This window comes from Anarrhichthys ocellatus, unplaced genomic scaffold, assembly GCF_004355925.1.
Source record: "Anarrhichthys ocellatus isolate YVR2014 unplaced genomic scaffold, GSC_Weel_1.0 scaffold45, whole genome shotgun sequence".
In the NCBI taxonomy this organism is placed as follows: domain Eukaryota; kingdom Metazoa; phylum Chordata; class Actinopteri; order Perciformes; family Anarhichadidae; genus Anarrhichthys; species Anarrhichthys ocellatus.
In genome coordinates this window covers 75742-92692 of record NW_022280075.1, presented here as the reverse complement: position 1 = coordinate 92692, position 16951 = coordinate 75742, and the positions used below count along the sequence as shown (strand labels likewise).

General features: G+C 40.8%; 1 protein-coding gene across 2 annotated transcripts in view; it reads left to right on the top strand.

The window, feature by feature from the left end:
• Positions 1-6819: 6819 nt before the first annotated feature.
• pitx1 (paired-like homeodomain 1) overlaps positions 6820-16951 on the top strand; it is a 30389-nt gene continuing 20257 nt past the window's right edge. Inside the window, exons 1-3 of one of the 2 annotated variants that reach the window (XM_031869058.1) lie at positions 6820-6971; positions 8034-8088; positions 14154-14356. In XM_031869058.1, the coding sequence (XP_031724918.1) occupies positions 8043-8088; positions 14154-14356 (249 nt within the window). In that variant the 5' untranslated portion in view covers positions 6820-6971; positions 8034-8042. Of the gene's footprint in view, positions 6972-8033; positions 8089-12594; positions 13012-14153; positions 14357-16951 lie in introns of those variants that run through there. The other variant, XM_031869057.1, reaches the window with a different exon arrangement.

The following is a 16951-nucleotide window of genomic DNA, read 5'->3' as shown; positions in this document are numbered from 1 at the left end:
ATCCATTTTAATGAATAAAACACGTCCTTTAGTGACAACAGCTGTTTTTTAATTGCCTTCCAAAAATGATCGTGTGCCTATTTTGGCAAGATGACAATTGTCTTCAAAAACTGTCACAAATTACAAAATTATATAATATTCTGTTTCTGATCTTCCACCTCTAGATTTAGTTGGGTTTTTAACAATTGACGTTTAACATTTTTGGAATCGTGCTGGTTTGCTCATCTGTCCTGTTAAATACAAGTCTACAGTCAGCAATTGATTAGCTTAGCACAAAGACTGGAAATTGCTGCAAACAGCTAGCCTAGCTCTGTCCAAAAGTAGCAAATTCCACCTAATGTCCCTTCACTAAGACCCGCCCCTCAAACGCAGACTAGCTAATCATAGTGTAGCATCGGCCAGCCATGACCAGGGTCCGGCAACTGTCCAGTTCTGCTCCATAGACTCTCATTCAGTCATTCCAGATGTTCTGGTGATGTTCTGGAGATGAAACTCATTCCCCGGAGAGGTTGGAAGGAGATATACGTTTCTATGTAAAAACCTGTGGAGCTAACATTAGCAGAGTACGTTAGCACATCATTAACTAGCACTTAGCACTTAAATGTAAAAACATGCTGCTTTTGCTTTTTTTGATTGTAACAGAGAATAAAGACACCGGCTTTACAGAAACAGTGTTGTTCCTTAATTTCATTGTCTTCTGATGTTCAGGCGATTTGGTGGTTCACTTTTACACTGATCTGTAGCTTTAGCTTCTGTCTTTATCTTTTTAACATGTTTTCACTGCTGAATCAGTGTGACATCCTGGATATATTCTTCAAACACATATTGTAGACCTTTCTGTCTTCTCTTCTGACAATAATGGCGTAACTTGCTGCCAAAAGCGAAGAAGCGTGTTCCCCAAAATGTCAAACTATTGCATTAAAGTTTGAGAAAGTAGGTTAGGGTTAGAAGAAACCAACATAAACCAAATGATGTCAATGTCACACTACTTCCGCCTTTGCTCTTCACAGACAACATTATCTCTGCTGCAACAAGTCGTCCTTGAAAGGAAAACATAAAATAATTGATAATTTAAGTGTTTCACCAAGCGACCGATGCCGTCCGTCTTCCTGTGAGGACAGTCTCAGAATTGGTTCAGTTTTTTTAACCCATAAAATTGTTTCCGTTTATTTTCTTGGATGTAGAGCTTTGTTGGATGGGTGTACATCTGTCAAAAGATTTGGGTAAGGCAAAGAAGTCAATTTTATTGTTTGTATTGCTTAAAGATCACTTAAATCACCCAAATGTGAAGAACCACACAGCCGAGTTGATCTCCTTTGTTACAAACAGACTCTTGTAATCAGAGCAGCCACATGACCTGTTTTTTATTGTCCCTCGCAGGTGACAGAAGCAGACAGAGGGGAAGGGGGGTTGGACAGTTTTCCTCGATAAACCAGAGGCTGGATTGAAAATGGGGGGGGGAGTATAGTGATCTTAGTGGGATGGCGCAGGGCAACGCTATCCCAAACTCAGCAGAGTGCTATAAGCCTCCGCCATAAATCTCCGAGCTCGCCGAGCCACAGCCAAGCTTGTTCAGTGCCGTGTGCCGCTCCAGAGGCCAGAATCCAGATGTTGGAGGGAGACAGTAAATAAAACAATCTATCAAAACTGAAGAACCAAAAGGATATTAGAAGTCTGTTTTAAGCAATTATCAATGAGGTTTTTCGACAATACAAACTCCCTCAGTGAGTGGCATCAGTACTTTAATCCCATTTGGGACAACAGATATTATAGCAGCATGCAGCTCAAGGTGTCTCTGAATACAAAACAGGCCTGTTCCTCTGGATTAGGCTGTATCATTTATAGATGCAGGTGGATTGAAGGGATAAACATATGTAAACCTCATTGTGGAATAAATATCCGCAGCTTAATATCTTATTGTGCGGAGCATAAGTGATGGTTTATTTTTTAAGACCTCTGCCTCTGGACATGAACGCCTCTGAACTCCTGCTGGGACTGAATCCTGGAGGATCTATTTGTATCCTGTGTCCCTGCTGCTGTTGCGCCTTTCTCGTCTTTCAGTTGGCCTGATAAACGGAAGATGACAAAAAAGGGAGCGGACTCCTCAGATTTCATTTTAATGTTTAAAGATCTTGAATTTCCAGGCTGTGCCACAGAGGAGGCAGAGTATTACTGTGGTAATGATTTTTATACAAAAAAAACATGCATGTACATTCCATCTCGCCTTGGTCTCAGTTGAAAATTGAACAGCAGCTTGATTTAATTTGCCCAAATTAACTTTTGGCGTCACATTTCATCAGTTGAAGGAAAATCAATTCGCAAGAAGTTTAAAATTGAGTACTCGTCTTAACAATGTTGGATCCTTCGCTCTTCGCTTTGGTCTAAACTGAGTCTCGACGGTGTGCAGTTAAAGATGTCACATTACGGGACACGTTTCCTTTCTGCAGAAAACAAAACCCACCCTCTGAGTATCACATCCAATAGTAATATTCTTGATGTCTAGGGCATCATTTTATTTTATGTATTTGCCCCAAATTCACCAAGATATTTTTGGTATCTTTGGGAATCTTGGCGACCCCACAAGAACTTCAAATAAAGTCTAAAACTCCCTTTTGATAATTGCCACCAATTGGTCTGCCTTGTTAAAGAATTAGAGAAAATAAATAAATAAAACTAATGTGAATCCATCATAAAACAGTTTAAGACCGGATGTCTTCAGGCAACTCTCAACTGTGCTTTGTTTTCTCACCAGCAGACTATGAGTGAGGTGATGCTCCAAAATCAGCAGCCCTGTAGATCTGATCATCATTCAGGATTAATCAAAATCAGACGAGAGGAAACATTTGATGGAAATATGTTATAAATGAGGTGATCTTGTATTTGGGCCAAAAGAAGTGATGTAAAGATGTTTTGTGTGGGGGCGAGAAATGCCCCATTTTGGTGGTCGGCCTTTTAGGAAACATCACGTTAGCCAGCCTAAGGTTCATGCTCAGATGAAAAACTGGAAGCTGGACGTCCGCTTCTCATCAGCACTAAGCCAAAGAGGCCCGACGAGTTTTGGATTAAGTGGAAAAAAGGGATGATGCCTCCTCTTGAAATGATGATCCATGCACCAGACCTGTTTACGTTGGTAATCTCCGAGCCCTGCGCAATCAAAACATCACTAATTTCACTGCCGATTGGAAACTGTGACATCTGCGTTTTCAACACACTTCAAGGGGGACTGCTTCAAAGAAGAAAAAAAAGAGGCAACTGGGAAGCATCCATTCCAAATAATAGCCCCAGTGATGAGGGTGACTTCATCCTCGTCCGCTCACATGTTTTGAAATGGACAGATATATAAAGTAGTGGGAATTTCATGCAGTAAATATATCAGGGCATCTGTTTGGGCAGGCTGGCTGGTCGAGTGTTGGTCTTGAACCTCCCCTCAATGAGACCAAGACTTGCTGGAAGTCTGTTTAGTTCATATGGAAGTTAGCCATTTACAACAGTCGCAATAGCAACGGTACACGTAAAAATGGCCGCCACTCTGACAATCGTGCTGCGATGATTTCAAGGGGATTCAATTCAATTCGTTCTACTATACCATTTCTATGGTTCTTCTATGGCTCCCCATCCAGGACCATCGCGACAAAGCAGAGCTGACTTTAGTTTGTAAGGCTTAGTTTCTGTAACCAGTGCAACATTAAAGCATGGTGGAATTAGCAAGCTAGCTAACTAGCATATAGGTGGAAAGGTAGCTTGTTAATTCCGCCATGCTTTAATGCTGCACTGGTTGCAGAAAATGAGCCGAACAGCGGGCTGGTGACCGGCGGCAGTGCTGGGTCAAACAGTTCCTCCTTCTAACTCCCTACGTAGCTAACTAGCTAGCCATCTGTCTCCATTTCACGGCCCCTCTGACGTGTGTCGTCACAGTAACAACTAACAACAATCACCATTTTGTTTTGAACCCGGGCAAGCAGTTCAATGTCTGTTCAACTCCTATTCCATTTCTATGAGAAGAACATATGAAGAGACCAGATTAAAATGGCCGATTCCAAGCCTGATTCAGAAAAACACACACGACTCTGCAAGTGTGTGTGATGCTTACATGTATCCTAAACACACACACTTCACAACCCGCTTCAAACTTTTCTCCTGATAGGGCGTGAGCTTGTTTTCCACCCTTTCCAGTGTGCATCAGCCCCTCTGTTATTTAGGAATAACTATTTACGCTGCGGGGGTGACCATCAGACAGGCCCCGGCCACAGACACACACCTCCTCCCCCTTCACACACACTCCAAACTGGCTAAATAATCCCTCCACCTATTTGCACAGGAGAGATGAGGCCATGGCCTCACCTTCAGGGCACTACTTAACTCCTCGAGTCACTCGTTGAGTAATCACAGCATTCTCCTACCTGCCTGCCTGCTGCCTAATTATAGAGAGAGAGTGTCTGTCGGACTCATTATTTAGCAATGCAGGCCTCACAGGTAGACACTTACGCAGGCTGATTTTGCATAAAATACTATCTTGTGGATAGAGTTGCATGCTAAGGAGCTGGGGTCAATATTGCAGCCTTTAATGGGAGTCACAAGAACACACTTGTTGCTCCACCTGAATGTTTGAGCTGCAGACTGAGTTCAAGCAATGAACACATTTTAATCAAATGCATCGGTTAACCTGGTGCTATGAGCCGTTTTGTGGTGGAATAAGAAAATTAATGTCCATTCTTTTTTTTGTTTGGCAGAAAAATCAAGCAAAAGCTGCTCCTGGGTAAAAGTGCATCTCACCTGTGTGCAGCAACATGTCCGTTTCAATAAAGGAGTACAAAAAACAACACCCAAAAAACAGCTGACGTGAGGATAGCTGAGAGATGTTTGGGTGTCTCCGAGAGGCACCATGGGAAGGAGGTCCGTCCGAGACCTGGAGGGAGGCCCGCAGCTCGCCTTTAATCCCTCCAGGATCCTTCTCTCAGAGCCGGGCTTTGCCTCGTGTGCAGCTCTTGGCCGAGTTAAAAAGGAAAGTGTAAGGGTGGGACGAATTTCACACTTTCTCCCATGTCTCAGGCCAAAAGAAGGAGGTTGTAAACCAAGTATGTGGAGCTGGAAGTATTTGCTGTGGTGATTAACTGGTGGGACTGGCCGGGCGTAGGCTGCACTTCTCAGGCTGTGGACGTTTAAAATTTTGAGAGCTAAAAACACATTTGATGCTTTTCAGAAAAGCCTATATGTTCAATTTAAATATATTATATTCATACAGTATTGTTTGTTTGATCTTTCACGGCTGTATTAATTAAAAGTTTACAGTCTAAACCTATACTTTGCTCTCGGCTACTTGTAGCCTATGTTAGGCCCTATAATTAGCTTTTGGGGGCATTTATTCATTATTACAATCGTACTGCACAGCTAAATAAGTGTCCCGAATAATCAGTGTAATTGCTTCAGCTTAAATATTTACATAAGTGTTTGTTTTCGTCGCGTGTTGCGTCTCTGCGCCGCTGCAGCTCAAACACGCACAAGGCCTGAAGGTTCCTCCGAGCATCTTCTGTTGTTTTTTTGTTTTTTTCTGAAAATATCAATTACTCTTTTTATTATTCATTCCAGGCAAAAGCTGTAATTCAGCCATATTCCCATGCAGCATTTAGGCCACAGAAGAAAAAATAAAGTATTGGCACATTTAAATTGTTTTGATTCATGTCAAACCAACAGCAGAACAAAATGCTTTAAACCTGCATGTAAATATTGGGATATGAACAATTGTTTAAATAATCATCCGTTAACAAAGGCGAATGGCTTTAGACTGATGTTCAGGCGGAATATTGTTTGACGAATCAATTAATTGTCGAGAAGACAAACATATTTAGTGCCCGAACACAAACAATCTGCGAAGCCTGTCGTCGGCTGTAGGTCAAAATAATTAGTCTATTTATATAAAAATGAACTGCTGCCAACTGTATGAGGAATATATCGTGTGTGACAAGCAAAGTAACAAAATGCAACAGATTCTGGTTAAATTAATAAATATATTGAATCTAGAGCAGTACAAAAAAATGAATCAGACGTGTGTGTTTCATTATTCTACAGGAGTGAGACATTAGACCAGAATACGTGAGAACAGACTATTATTAAAGTGTATCCAAGTACAACGGGACATGTGCAGGTTTACAGTAAAGCTGTTTTGAAATTGAATTGAATTGATTGCAGACAAATAAGCTCATAAAGTCTCAACTTTTCACACCGAAACTGTTTTTCCTCAGTCGCTGTCACGGCTCACACATTTAATAATAGAGAGAGGGAAATATGAGCAGCAGATTTTTTTTAAACAATAAAATAAAAACGGCATCATTGCTGTTGTTGTACCATCATTTTTTAATTTTTAGTTAGTGTAATTATTAGTATCATCATCATTATTATTATTATTATCGTAATTACCATTAACACCAACATCACCATCATCATATTTAATGTTAAATGATCATACCTTATTTTTTTCTCTGCTCGTTGGTAACATATTGAGGGTTGAAAAATAAGGATGAGGATGAAAATACATTTTAAGATGAAGATCAGAAACTGAGAATAACGATACACTTTGGTAAAACAATGAGGACGAAGATGAAGGGGGCGTCAGCTGAGGATGATAAAGTTGTGGAATTTGTTGCAAAAAGAAAAAATGATTAAAAAAAAGAAAAAGCACTGGTATGAGGAGATGATTGAGGGTGCATGGGATGACAACGGGGGAGGTATAGTGGCTGGAGGGGGGGGGGGGGCTGTCGGTTGCGGTATCGTGACGTCACCGCAAGGCGTGCTGCAGACCGCTGGCGAAGAAAACCAAACCAGCACCGCAGAGACTCAACCAAAGCGCTGAATATCGCGGACGCAGCGTTTACGCGCAGCCGACGCATAAAGTGGATTTATCGAACACCTGCATGGGGGAACTCTGAGGCTTTATTAATTTTTTTCTGTCGTCTGCCTCCATTGGGCACCAACTGGTGAGTACAACAAACACCTCGTCTGTCCGGTTGTTGAATTTCAGCTCAGGGAATCGGTCAGACGGTTGGCTGGCTTCTCCATTTTGACCGTTTTACGCTTTGGATGTTACAAATATGAGTCACACACGAGTCCGCGTTGAGCGTGATGGAGAAAATGAAAAGTTGACAAGTGCTGACCTCATTAAGCAGTGCATGTTGTCGGCTTGTTGGGGTCAAAGAGGCTGTAGTGACCGTAGAGAGGCCGGAGGCTTACTGGATGCATCTTTACGCACAGGAACGATTGACAGCAGAAAATATCATTGGAAGCTAAAATAGAGTCTGTGCTGTTCAGCGTGCCTGAGCATCATTGTTAGCTAGATATTGCATGTCGACGTATTCATCATTGCCCTATAATATCTGACTGACGCCTTAAATTAACCAAATAAATATAAAGTGCAGGCGGGGGCGCGCCAGTGAAGCGTGTGAACACGGAGGGACAGAAGGGAGCTGAGCGAAGATTTACCGAGGACATAGAGCAGCAAATGGATTCCTGTAGATAAGAGGGGCTGTGTGTGTGTGTGTGTGTGTGTGTGTGTGTGTGTGTGTGTGTGTGTTATAATGGCAAGGTAAAGTTTGGGATGCTGGGTAAGGGACGAAACTAAGCATAAGAAACAAAGATGTGTGTGGAAACGTTTCATAATGAAACCGAGTGAGGTTAAATGTGTGAAGGCCTTGGTGAAAGTTTTGGAGTAGGTGTTAAGTAAAGTAAATACATATTTATTTACATATTTATTTATTTGTGTTTTTGCTGTATTGCCTTGGAATTGTCCATATATGATAATTATATTTTCTAAAAAAAAATAAGTGAGGATTCAGATGCAAAAAGACTTCAGCAAAAATATGAAGTTTTACAGATTCTTTTAATTCTTTAAGTGCAGTGGCTAAAATGTGATGATATTGTTTTATAATACGTTATATATAACGTTATTGGGTTTAAGAGGGGACAATAAATGTATTTGTATATATTTATAACTGTATTTATTATCTTTGTAAGTCTGATATGCAGGATATTCTTTTTTTCAGGTAACTGGAATGGAACTGAATCTGTCGAAGGATGTGATTTCTTGCGGGGACGCAGGTATGACTTCTTCTCTTCATGACTATACAATAAATCATATATGCCTCATTAGAGTTACAAAACAAGCTAGCATGTAAAGCAGAAGGATGATGTATTCTACAAGTGAGGACCTACTGTACCTCTCGGTTTTGGCGCAAGGTCAGGACTTGTTGGCAAATCTCGCAGCACACAAGCTGTTCGTGTTCACAGACAGCTGCTTTCAGACGCAATATGTTTGATATGCGAGGTATTAATGCACACCGCATTTACGACATGACGACAGATCACAAAATGAGATGCAAATGTAAGTGTGCGAAAATCAAATGAGAGCAACAGCATTTGCAACAATGATTGAGTTTTATTTTCACCATCTATTTTCTTCTTTATTAATTGGTGTGTCTGGTTTATGATGATAATGATTTCCTGGTGAGTCGTTTTACCTTTTAAAAACAAAATCCAATAAGAATAGACGGAAAGCAAAAATAAAAGCAGCATAAGTTATATTTTTTTACCATTACGACAAATTATAAAAATGTTTATGTATTTAAAAGGAGGTTTCCAGTAAAGCTGGATTTAATCACAGACCAGCGAAAGACCGCCAAATGGAGACGTGAGAACTTTAGAAAATATCTGCGGTTTTTCCAAGATATTTAAATGCCAGACACGCACGTGAGACTGGTCGTATACAATCCTTTTCATTTTTACATGTTCTTTCAGGAAATCGTCATTTTAATAATAGAAGCAGCTTCAACATAGGGTCACGACTCAAATGGGAAACATAATTATTGTAAAGACAAAGAAAGACGTTTGGAATGCTGAGCATGTTTGTATTAACTGAGGCAGGAAAATCAGACTAAATGGACCTTCATTAGAGGTACAGTGGAATGTTGTTGCTAATAAACATATGCGTTTTAATTGGGTTTTGGAGGCTAATAACCATAAAAAAACATGAAAAAAATCATTTTTGTGAGCAACAAATGTGTATTTTTTTGAGGGATAATTCCATCTCAAATCAACCTTTTTCCCCCATACAACAATATGCACAAAATAATCCGACATTTTACAGCATTTTTATAGCTTTTCCTTAGTATGATGGTCATTAGAGGTTATTGTTTTATTTACACCCGCGTGTCTTCTTGTCAGGTTGTTTATTGGTTGTCAAACAGGCCTTGGACCAAGCAGGGAAACCATCACCAAGGAAATAATCAGCTCTGTCCTTCTCCAGTTACCCAGTGTGTCCAGTTACATATCCACTGCTGTCCTGCCTTTGAATCTGCTCGCCAGCTTTAGTTTTCTATAGGCCATGCTTTGTTTTTTGGCCCCGGTGGCTCTATAGGTTTACTTTGTTTGGTTGCCTTAAGAGAGGAAAAAATAGACCATTATTATGGGTGTTTGGTGTGTGATTAACGGCGGTCGCGGAGTTTATTTTCATTTCTTGGAGGCAAAATATGAGTGTTTGCATTTCCACTGGCCTTTAACCTGTCCTGCCGGATGGAAAGGCTTTTTAACTCATCCATCACACGCAAGTGCCCTCCAGAGCAGAGGAGGAGCGGGACGCGGGCAGGGATGCAGGCCGAGGAGGCTGGATATTTAGATTACCTCCATCCATCAGCCTGTAATATCTGCTGGAGGACAGAGGGGAATCTCCATGTGCTGTAAATCCTTTAATATCTCTATGGGGACTTTAAGGGTCAGCGGGTTTATTGGGACTTTTGTTCTACTATAGAATATTAGAAAAATTACTTTTTGAACAGTATACATTCTGATTCCCCTGCAACAAGCCAATGTGATGTTACAATGTGTTATTCAGTTGCTTTCCTAAACTTATTACAGAAAGACCTCAGTTTTTTGTAATGATAATAATCACAGTATATTGACCCAAGTGCACGCAATGCACCCACTAATCCCGTACTAACACGCACCAATTTAGATTTTCAGTCTATTCCTTCTCCACAACCTGCATAGTAAATACCACCTGCTGACACGATGGGATGACAAGGTCCTCGAGGTCACATTTAACAAAAATGCATCTTGCGCACAGAATCCCACTTATGCGCTCGTGTTTGGTTCACCCACTGCAGCTGAATTCATTTTTTTTTGCCATTTTGCGCATCTTTCTGCAGCTCAGAATATAAGTGCAGAGGTAGGGGATGTTGGTTTTCTGACCAATGGCACTTCAGTAAGTAAGGGGCGAACTTCTTACAAGCATTTTACTGCACACAACAGGCCATAGTGACGCACGCTGGAGATAATGAGGATCTGCTATTTAAATCAAAACCACTAACTAGATTGGCTGAATCAGTTTCTGGATATTCAGACTTCCTAACTATGAATTACTATGGAAGGCCTGTAATGTGTAAATGTAATACAGGCCCTTATGTTAGGCCCTTATGTTAGCCCCAAATCTCTCAAGAACATGCTGAGGTCGAACAGATGGAAAAAGCCAAATGATTGTTGAGAGCTTGCGCAATTGTCTTCTAAGAAAAGGCCTTCGGGGGAGTTTTCCGGTCAGACGGGGATCTCGTGTCATACGTCGCTGTCATACAATGGCCGAACATGCTCGAAACTGGCGCCGGTGAGAGTCCGAGTCCCAGACGGCAAGGCGTGAGCCGGTGCGCATTTACTCGACACAAACTGAGCCACTGCAAGTCAGCAGGTCAGCCGGTCTCACGTTGCAGAAGAAACTTACAGCTTTCAGTCTGTGGTTTAAAAAGTGTGTAAATTGACGTAATTTGTGTTTTGCACTTCGTTTTCTGTTAAATTATGCAGAGACACAACAAAATGTGTTCCTGGTTGGTCATTTAGTCTTCTCAATAGATTGTTTTTTGCGGTGGTGTGTGGAAGGTTTGGATTGTTTCATTATTCAGAAGGCAACTTCATTCCAGAAAAAAAACACATTGCTTATGGAAACAAGTTTCTGACTTCATTGGCAAATATTTCCCTTTATTTTAGTGAAAGAAATCGATTCCATCCTGAAATGTTGCTGTTGGTCTACACATGCGCAATCACACTAAAATAGCTTAATTATAAACACAATACGTAGATATTTGGGAATGTTATGTAAGAAACAAAGTAAATGACTGAAAATAAAAACTACCCATGATGCACCAGATCTATACCTTGAGTGATTACAACAAGGCCTCACCTGGAGCCAACCTGACTTTAAACTAATTGATATTTTTTGGCCTCCGTGTTTTGTGAGCATGCGCGTTTGCTAACAAAGAGAGAAGTTTGTTTCTACTGCAACTGCTGAAGTTTTACACACACACACACACACACACACACACACCAGAAAGTCTGCATCCGGACGGAGCTCTATTCTCCACACTGAGTGAAGGTTACATCTCACTTCGACCGCGTTGTGAGTCAGTGCCCGCACTGTGCATGCGCGTGAGGGATCAGAGACATAAATTAGACCAGAAAACACATACAAACTTTCCAACATCTGAGTTTTCAAATTCAACTCTTTCACAATTTTAACCAAAATATCCCTCTATACATGATTTGGTTTGGATTCCGAGTTTGCGTGAATACTTTGAGTCTCCACGGTGGTAAACCAGCTATAACGCGTAAAGCAGCCTGTTCAATGATGACCGCTGGGTCACCATCAGGAGCCATTCAGGTCTGTAATCAGATCATATTAGCGCACCATCAACCGGTTTCGTTCTGACATGTTCTGGATCCATCAGTATAGTCAGACCACATGAGTGTAGCTAACGTCAAAGTTTAAACACTTTTAATAAATGTTATTAATTATGTTGTAAGTGCCGCGCGCACAGATCCGCTGCTGTTAACATATTATTCAGCAACTTATTCGTGGATAAATCACTGATGTTTGTCTCTGCTCTGCCGGGCTGCCATTAGTCCCGATTGTTTATTTGTCAAAGTGAAAGCTGATAGAGCGACACTTGTCAGTTTACAGTGCGAGTCATTACTCAAACACATACAATAATCTTCATATCGTGCGCTTTTCATAGTGAGGAAACAGTAACTGGGCAGGCCCGCGTTGGAAGGCAAATGTTTACTCAGCTCGGTACATATCCGAGATATACAGTACATTGTGTGGCTGCGTGTGTGTGTAGAAGCGCACCCAGCTACGTTGCGCTGGACACAATTCAAACATGCCTGCAAGAATAAAAGGCCCATTCTACTCCTAAAGAGCAAAGCCTTGCATTGCGCGCTCCCGACGAATAGAGAAAAAATGAACGCTGTAAAAAATGTCTTTTAGCAAGTGAACAAACTTGTTTTGCTCAAATAGGACGCTTGTTACGTTCCACTCCACCTTAGACTGAAGAGATTTGCATGTGATAAAAAAAAACGTCTTGTAAATTAATGGCATCATTTTTCCACTTGTTTCCTCTTGACGTCAGACTTGTTTGGATGGATGTGGCTTTTCTTTTTTTCTTGCAGCGGGCTGGCGTAGTGGGTGGGACTCGCTAATTTTAGGGAGGTTATACGCAGCAGATGGGCTGGGTCTTGCGTGTGGGTTGGAGAGCCGAGCTTCCTCTCAATCGTAGCGGGCAGAAGCTATTTTCCCCTTGCAGCGGAGAGAAGGAGAGCGCACTGGGCCGTCACTGCTGTAGAGGAGGGTTTTTTTCTTTTCTTCGAAGTCCTTTTCTTCGTGGAAGAACTACACTTTGGTGGAAATCCTTCCCCGTGTGATTCCTCCTCTCATGTCGCAGTGTGGTGTCTGGCAGCGGGTGGATTTTTTAAGCTGTTGAGGAAAGCTTTGTGCACCCCCAGGATTCACCCTCCTCCCCCGTTTCCCCTCTTGTACGCATCCTTCTCTTCAAGGTGGGATGAATTTGGACAGAAACGCAGAGGCAGCGAGAGCACCGCCGGCCCGCGATGCGGCCCCCGCGTTTCATTTACCGAGAACTTCAAACAGCAGTCGGGAAACTTTAGAGAACTCAAGCAGCGAGTCCTCGGACACAGAGTTGGCAGGTACACAGTCAAGAGTGCTTTTAGCAACTCTATTCCTTCTTCTGAGTGCAATAACAGTTTATTTTACGTCTCCATACGCACGTTTACGGTGGGCTGTCAGAGACATCTCGACACTTTGATGGAGCGGAAAAGCAGACACTATTTTAGTTAACTTGTGTCTCGGTGTTTGTTTATTCTCACTGCGATGACGATTTATTTCCGCGTGTTACGGCGCAACAAGCACTTGGATAAAGTGCATCAAAAGCCATTTGCATTAAATCTTAATTTGGTCTATTTCTCCTCCAAAGTTGAATGCGCATAAATACAACAGAACGGGGAGAATAGTCCAGGTTTTTTGCGTGTTTTTTGTTTATTGCGCTGGCTGAAGCAAACGTCTTGGCAGGATCTCGGAGTCTGTCAGGGAAAAATGTGCAGAACAGCCTGGCCTGCTGTCAGTAAATGCATTAAAACCAACTGTAAATATTGGGCCCATCCACCAATCTAAACTAAAAGCCAGAAAGTCTGCAGGCTATTAACAATTCTTGGAGAAGCTTTTTGTTCTTTGACTTGACCACATTTTTTTAGCAAAACCTACTTGTTCTTCTGTCTCACTCCATATGAGGAAGATGGCAAATATGGAGGAATGTTTATTCATAATTTCCTTTTTTGAATTATTTATGGGGCATAAATAAAACAATAATAATGTTGTGGCTTTAAGTTTTAAGTTGATTTTTACTTTTGGCAAACATTCAAGAGTATTCCCTTTTTGTAATTAACCTTTGCACGTGTTGACCCTTCAGTTTAATGAGGTAATATTGTGAGAACACGAATACAAGATAGCAGTCGGGAGATAAGAGGAGTGGGCAGACCTCTTCGTAAAGAAAGTAATATTGATCCAAGTGTGTTTGAGAGAATCGATACAAAACTTTGTAAATATTTGGCTTTAATATGGCACTTCTCACCTGGGGCTTTATTTTGTAAATCATTTATTTATAGCTTTGAAGTTGCTCATTTCATGCTGGCAGAACTTTTTTGTTGTAGTTGCACGTTGGCGCCCTTACTTTCAGTCTGAAACGTTTAACTTTTAAATGAAAAGAAAATGGTAATAGTACAATACAATAGCGGCAGCATGCAATCGTTTCATCCCGATTTATGATCCGCAGAAAAGGAGAGGAGCGCTGAACACAGGAGCGATGACGGGAACGCGGACGATCCCAAGAAGAAGAAGCAGCGGCGGCAGCGGACTCACTTCACCAGCCAGCAGCTGCAGGAGCTGGAGTCCACTTTCCAGAGGAACCGATACCCGGACATGAGCACCAGGGAGGAGATCGCCGTGTGGACCAACCTGACCGAGGCCAGAGTCCGGGTAAGGGGCCAGCAGGGCCGTGCGTAATGCGTGCGTAAAAGACAATTTGGGAGATAAATCTCAACGTTATTGGGTGGGAAAAATCTTACCTAAATATATGAAATAACTCCAACAAACATGAACCAAATAATCAACAAAATGTTTAGGGAAATAAATAAATAATTCTAAGAATATTAAAGCAAAAAAGTAATTCTGACAACAAAAAAACTTGGAATTACCATTTTAATACGAGAGTCACACTGTGTATGATTGGTGCTCCGAATTTATACAACTTATTGTTCCAACTAACATTTTGATGCAAAATTGACCATCGACTTGCCCAAACCAAAGCTTTTTTGAAAGATATTGCAGATGAATCTCCATGATTTTGTTGCTCATTTCCTCTTCCAGTATTTGAATTTCATATCAGGACAAGAGACAACATATTGATTTTTTCTTTGCGGTATTGAGGTATTTATAGTGTTGCTTTTCGCTTGCTGCCAACTGAATGAAAGAGTGAATATCCAGCCTTTTCACAGAATCCATGTAAATTACTGCAGTGACTTTGTTAGAAACTAAACGTGTCATGGTTCTGAACGTGTTATGATTCAGAGACACTTAAGTAAATCCTTTGACAAAAAAAAATAACTGGGGGATTTATAAACTGCAGCGTTAACAGATATCAAGTTGCAGTCATCTATGACTATCAGCTACGGTGCATCCAAAAAAATAGGTCTCCCATTATTATAAAACACGTGCGTAATTCTCAACACCACGTGCATTTCTGACACGAGCAGCACTAAAACAACACATTGGCGTCAACACATTTCATGTTGAAACGTAAGCAGAAATGGAAGCCGTCTAACTATTTGGATCTACTGGAAATTACATTTCATTTCTGGAGTCAATGAGTGAAGTTCAAATAGTGTAGCCTTTTATTTTGGCGGAAGAAAAATAAAACAGTTTAAAAAAGGTATACGTGGCGTGACATCAAGCAGCCTGAATATTTCTGATTCCTATCTCAACATTTATGAAAAATGTTTTGACATTTGAAAGTGGTTGGACTTGACCTTTTAAGGTCATCGGTGTTTAGTCGAGTTTGACAGATTATATATTGAGATTGAATGAGATTTGTGGCTCATTTATTTTGAATGTTACCATCGTAAAATAGCTTAACTAATGATTGTTCTGCATAAAATGCCATTAAAACCCAAAGTATTATTATTAAATTAAATATATTATTGAATTTGTATTTGTTTATTTATTTATTTGGCTCGGTACAGGAAACAGAACAGGTGGTGCAGAGAAACGCAGCGTTTCCTCCGCAGCTCTCCGTCGCATCGCTCACGTCTTTGTGGACAATTTGTCGGCAGCACCCTGTCCCCTGCGCGGCTATAAATAGCCCGTCCGATGGTTCCACTTGTAAACTGTTTCTACTGTGTATTAAAAAATGACTCGCAGAGTGCAAAGTGACGGATATTTTGTCAGGCTTCGATAATGCGTGAGGAGATCCAGAGGCGCGCGCGTCTGATCCATGCAGTTACAGTTTGATTCATGCTGTAAACTTGTTTTATTTTTGGGATGTCTGACCTATGCTGCACACACACGCCGACGTAGGCCTCACGTGTGCTACGCAGAAAATTATTTCATCACTAGACATGAAGTGATGCAAATTTAAATACTGAATAGTTACCTTCAACACATCTTTGGCTCCATAGTTAAAACACATTTATGTTGAAATGTAACTCTTTTATTTGATTCAAGTCATCAAATTTAATCACAGAAAATATTAATATTTGAAGATACATTTCTCACAAAGAATAATTATTTAAAGAAAAAAACGTTGTGCGATGATTGAAGAGAAGTTGGTAATTTAATTATGTTTCTATCTTTGCACGCTTGGAGCTCAACACTTCCTGCGCAAATGACTTAAATATGTTGCTTTAAACAAAGGCTTTAATAGACAATTAAAAACACGTGCAAAGCGTTTGTTTGGAAGAATAAGACTTTCACAGTTTCGCCCTCCGCCCTATATATTCACTTTCGAGCAAATTAAAGGGGACATTTACTGGATTCATTTAAAGTTTAAGTTTCTACTGGACTCTAGAGCAGCTTCTTCTGTAATTTAAACGCCGAGCTGGTAAATGTGCAGAGCAAATGTGTGAGTGAGGATTGTTATGTGAGAAGACAAATAGGACCAGGTTTGACGTGTTCACTGGAGGGACCAGAACACAAATCCACAGTCAGGACTTGAGCACTCAAAAAACAGAAGATTGACTTTCACTTGAGGAAAGTGCATTTTTCTAAAATTATAACTGATTTTTGTGGCCATATATGATTAAATATAAATGTACAGAGCCTAACTGAAAACGTTGACCACGGAGTAAATACGCCTCTCCGTGTGTGCGTCTGCATGTGCGCACGATTGAAACTACAGTCTGGTCCTTTTATGCTGTGTTTACAAACTGTTGTAAACAAATCTTTAGGCAACTGAGGACATTAAACAGCTGTATCATCAACGTGGGACTGCAGCTTCACATTTGGAATTTAGCTGTAGGGCTATTTAGTGTAATATATATATACATATATACACATATATGTGTATATATATATATA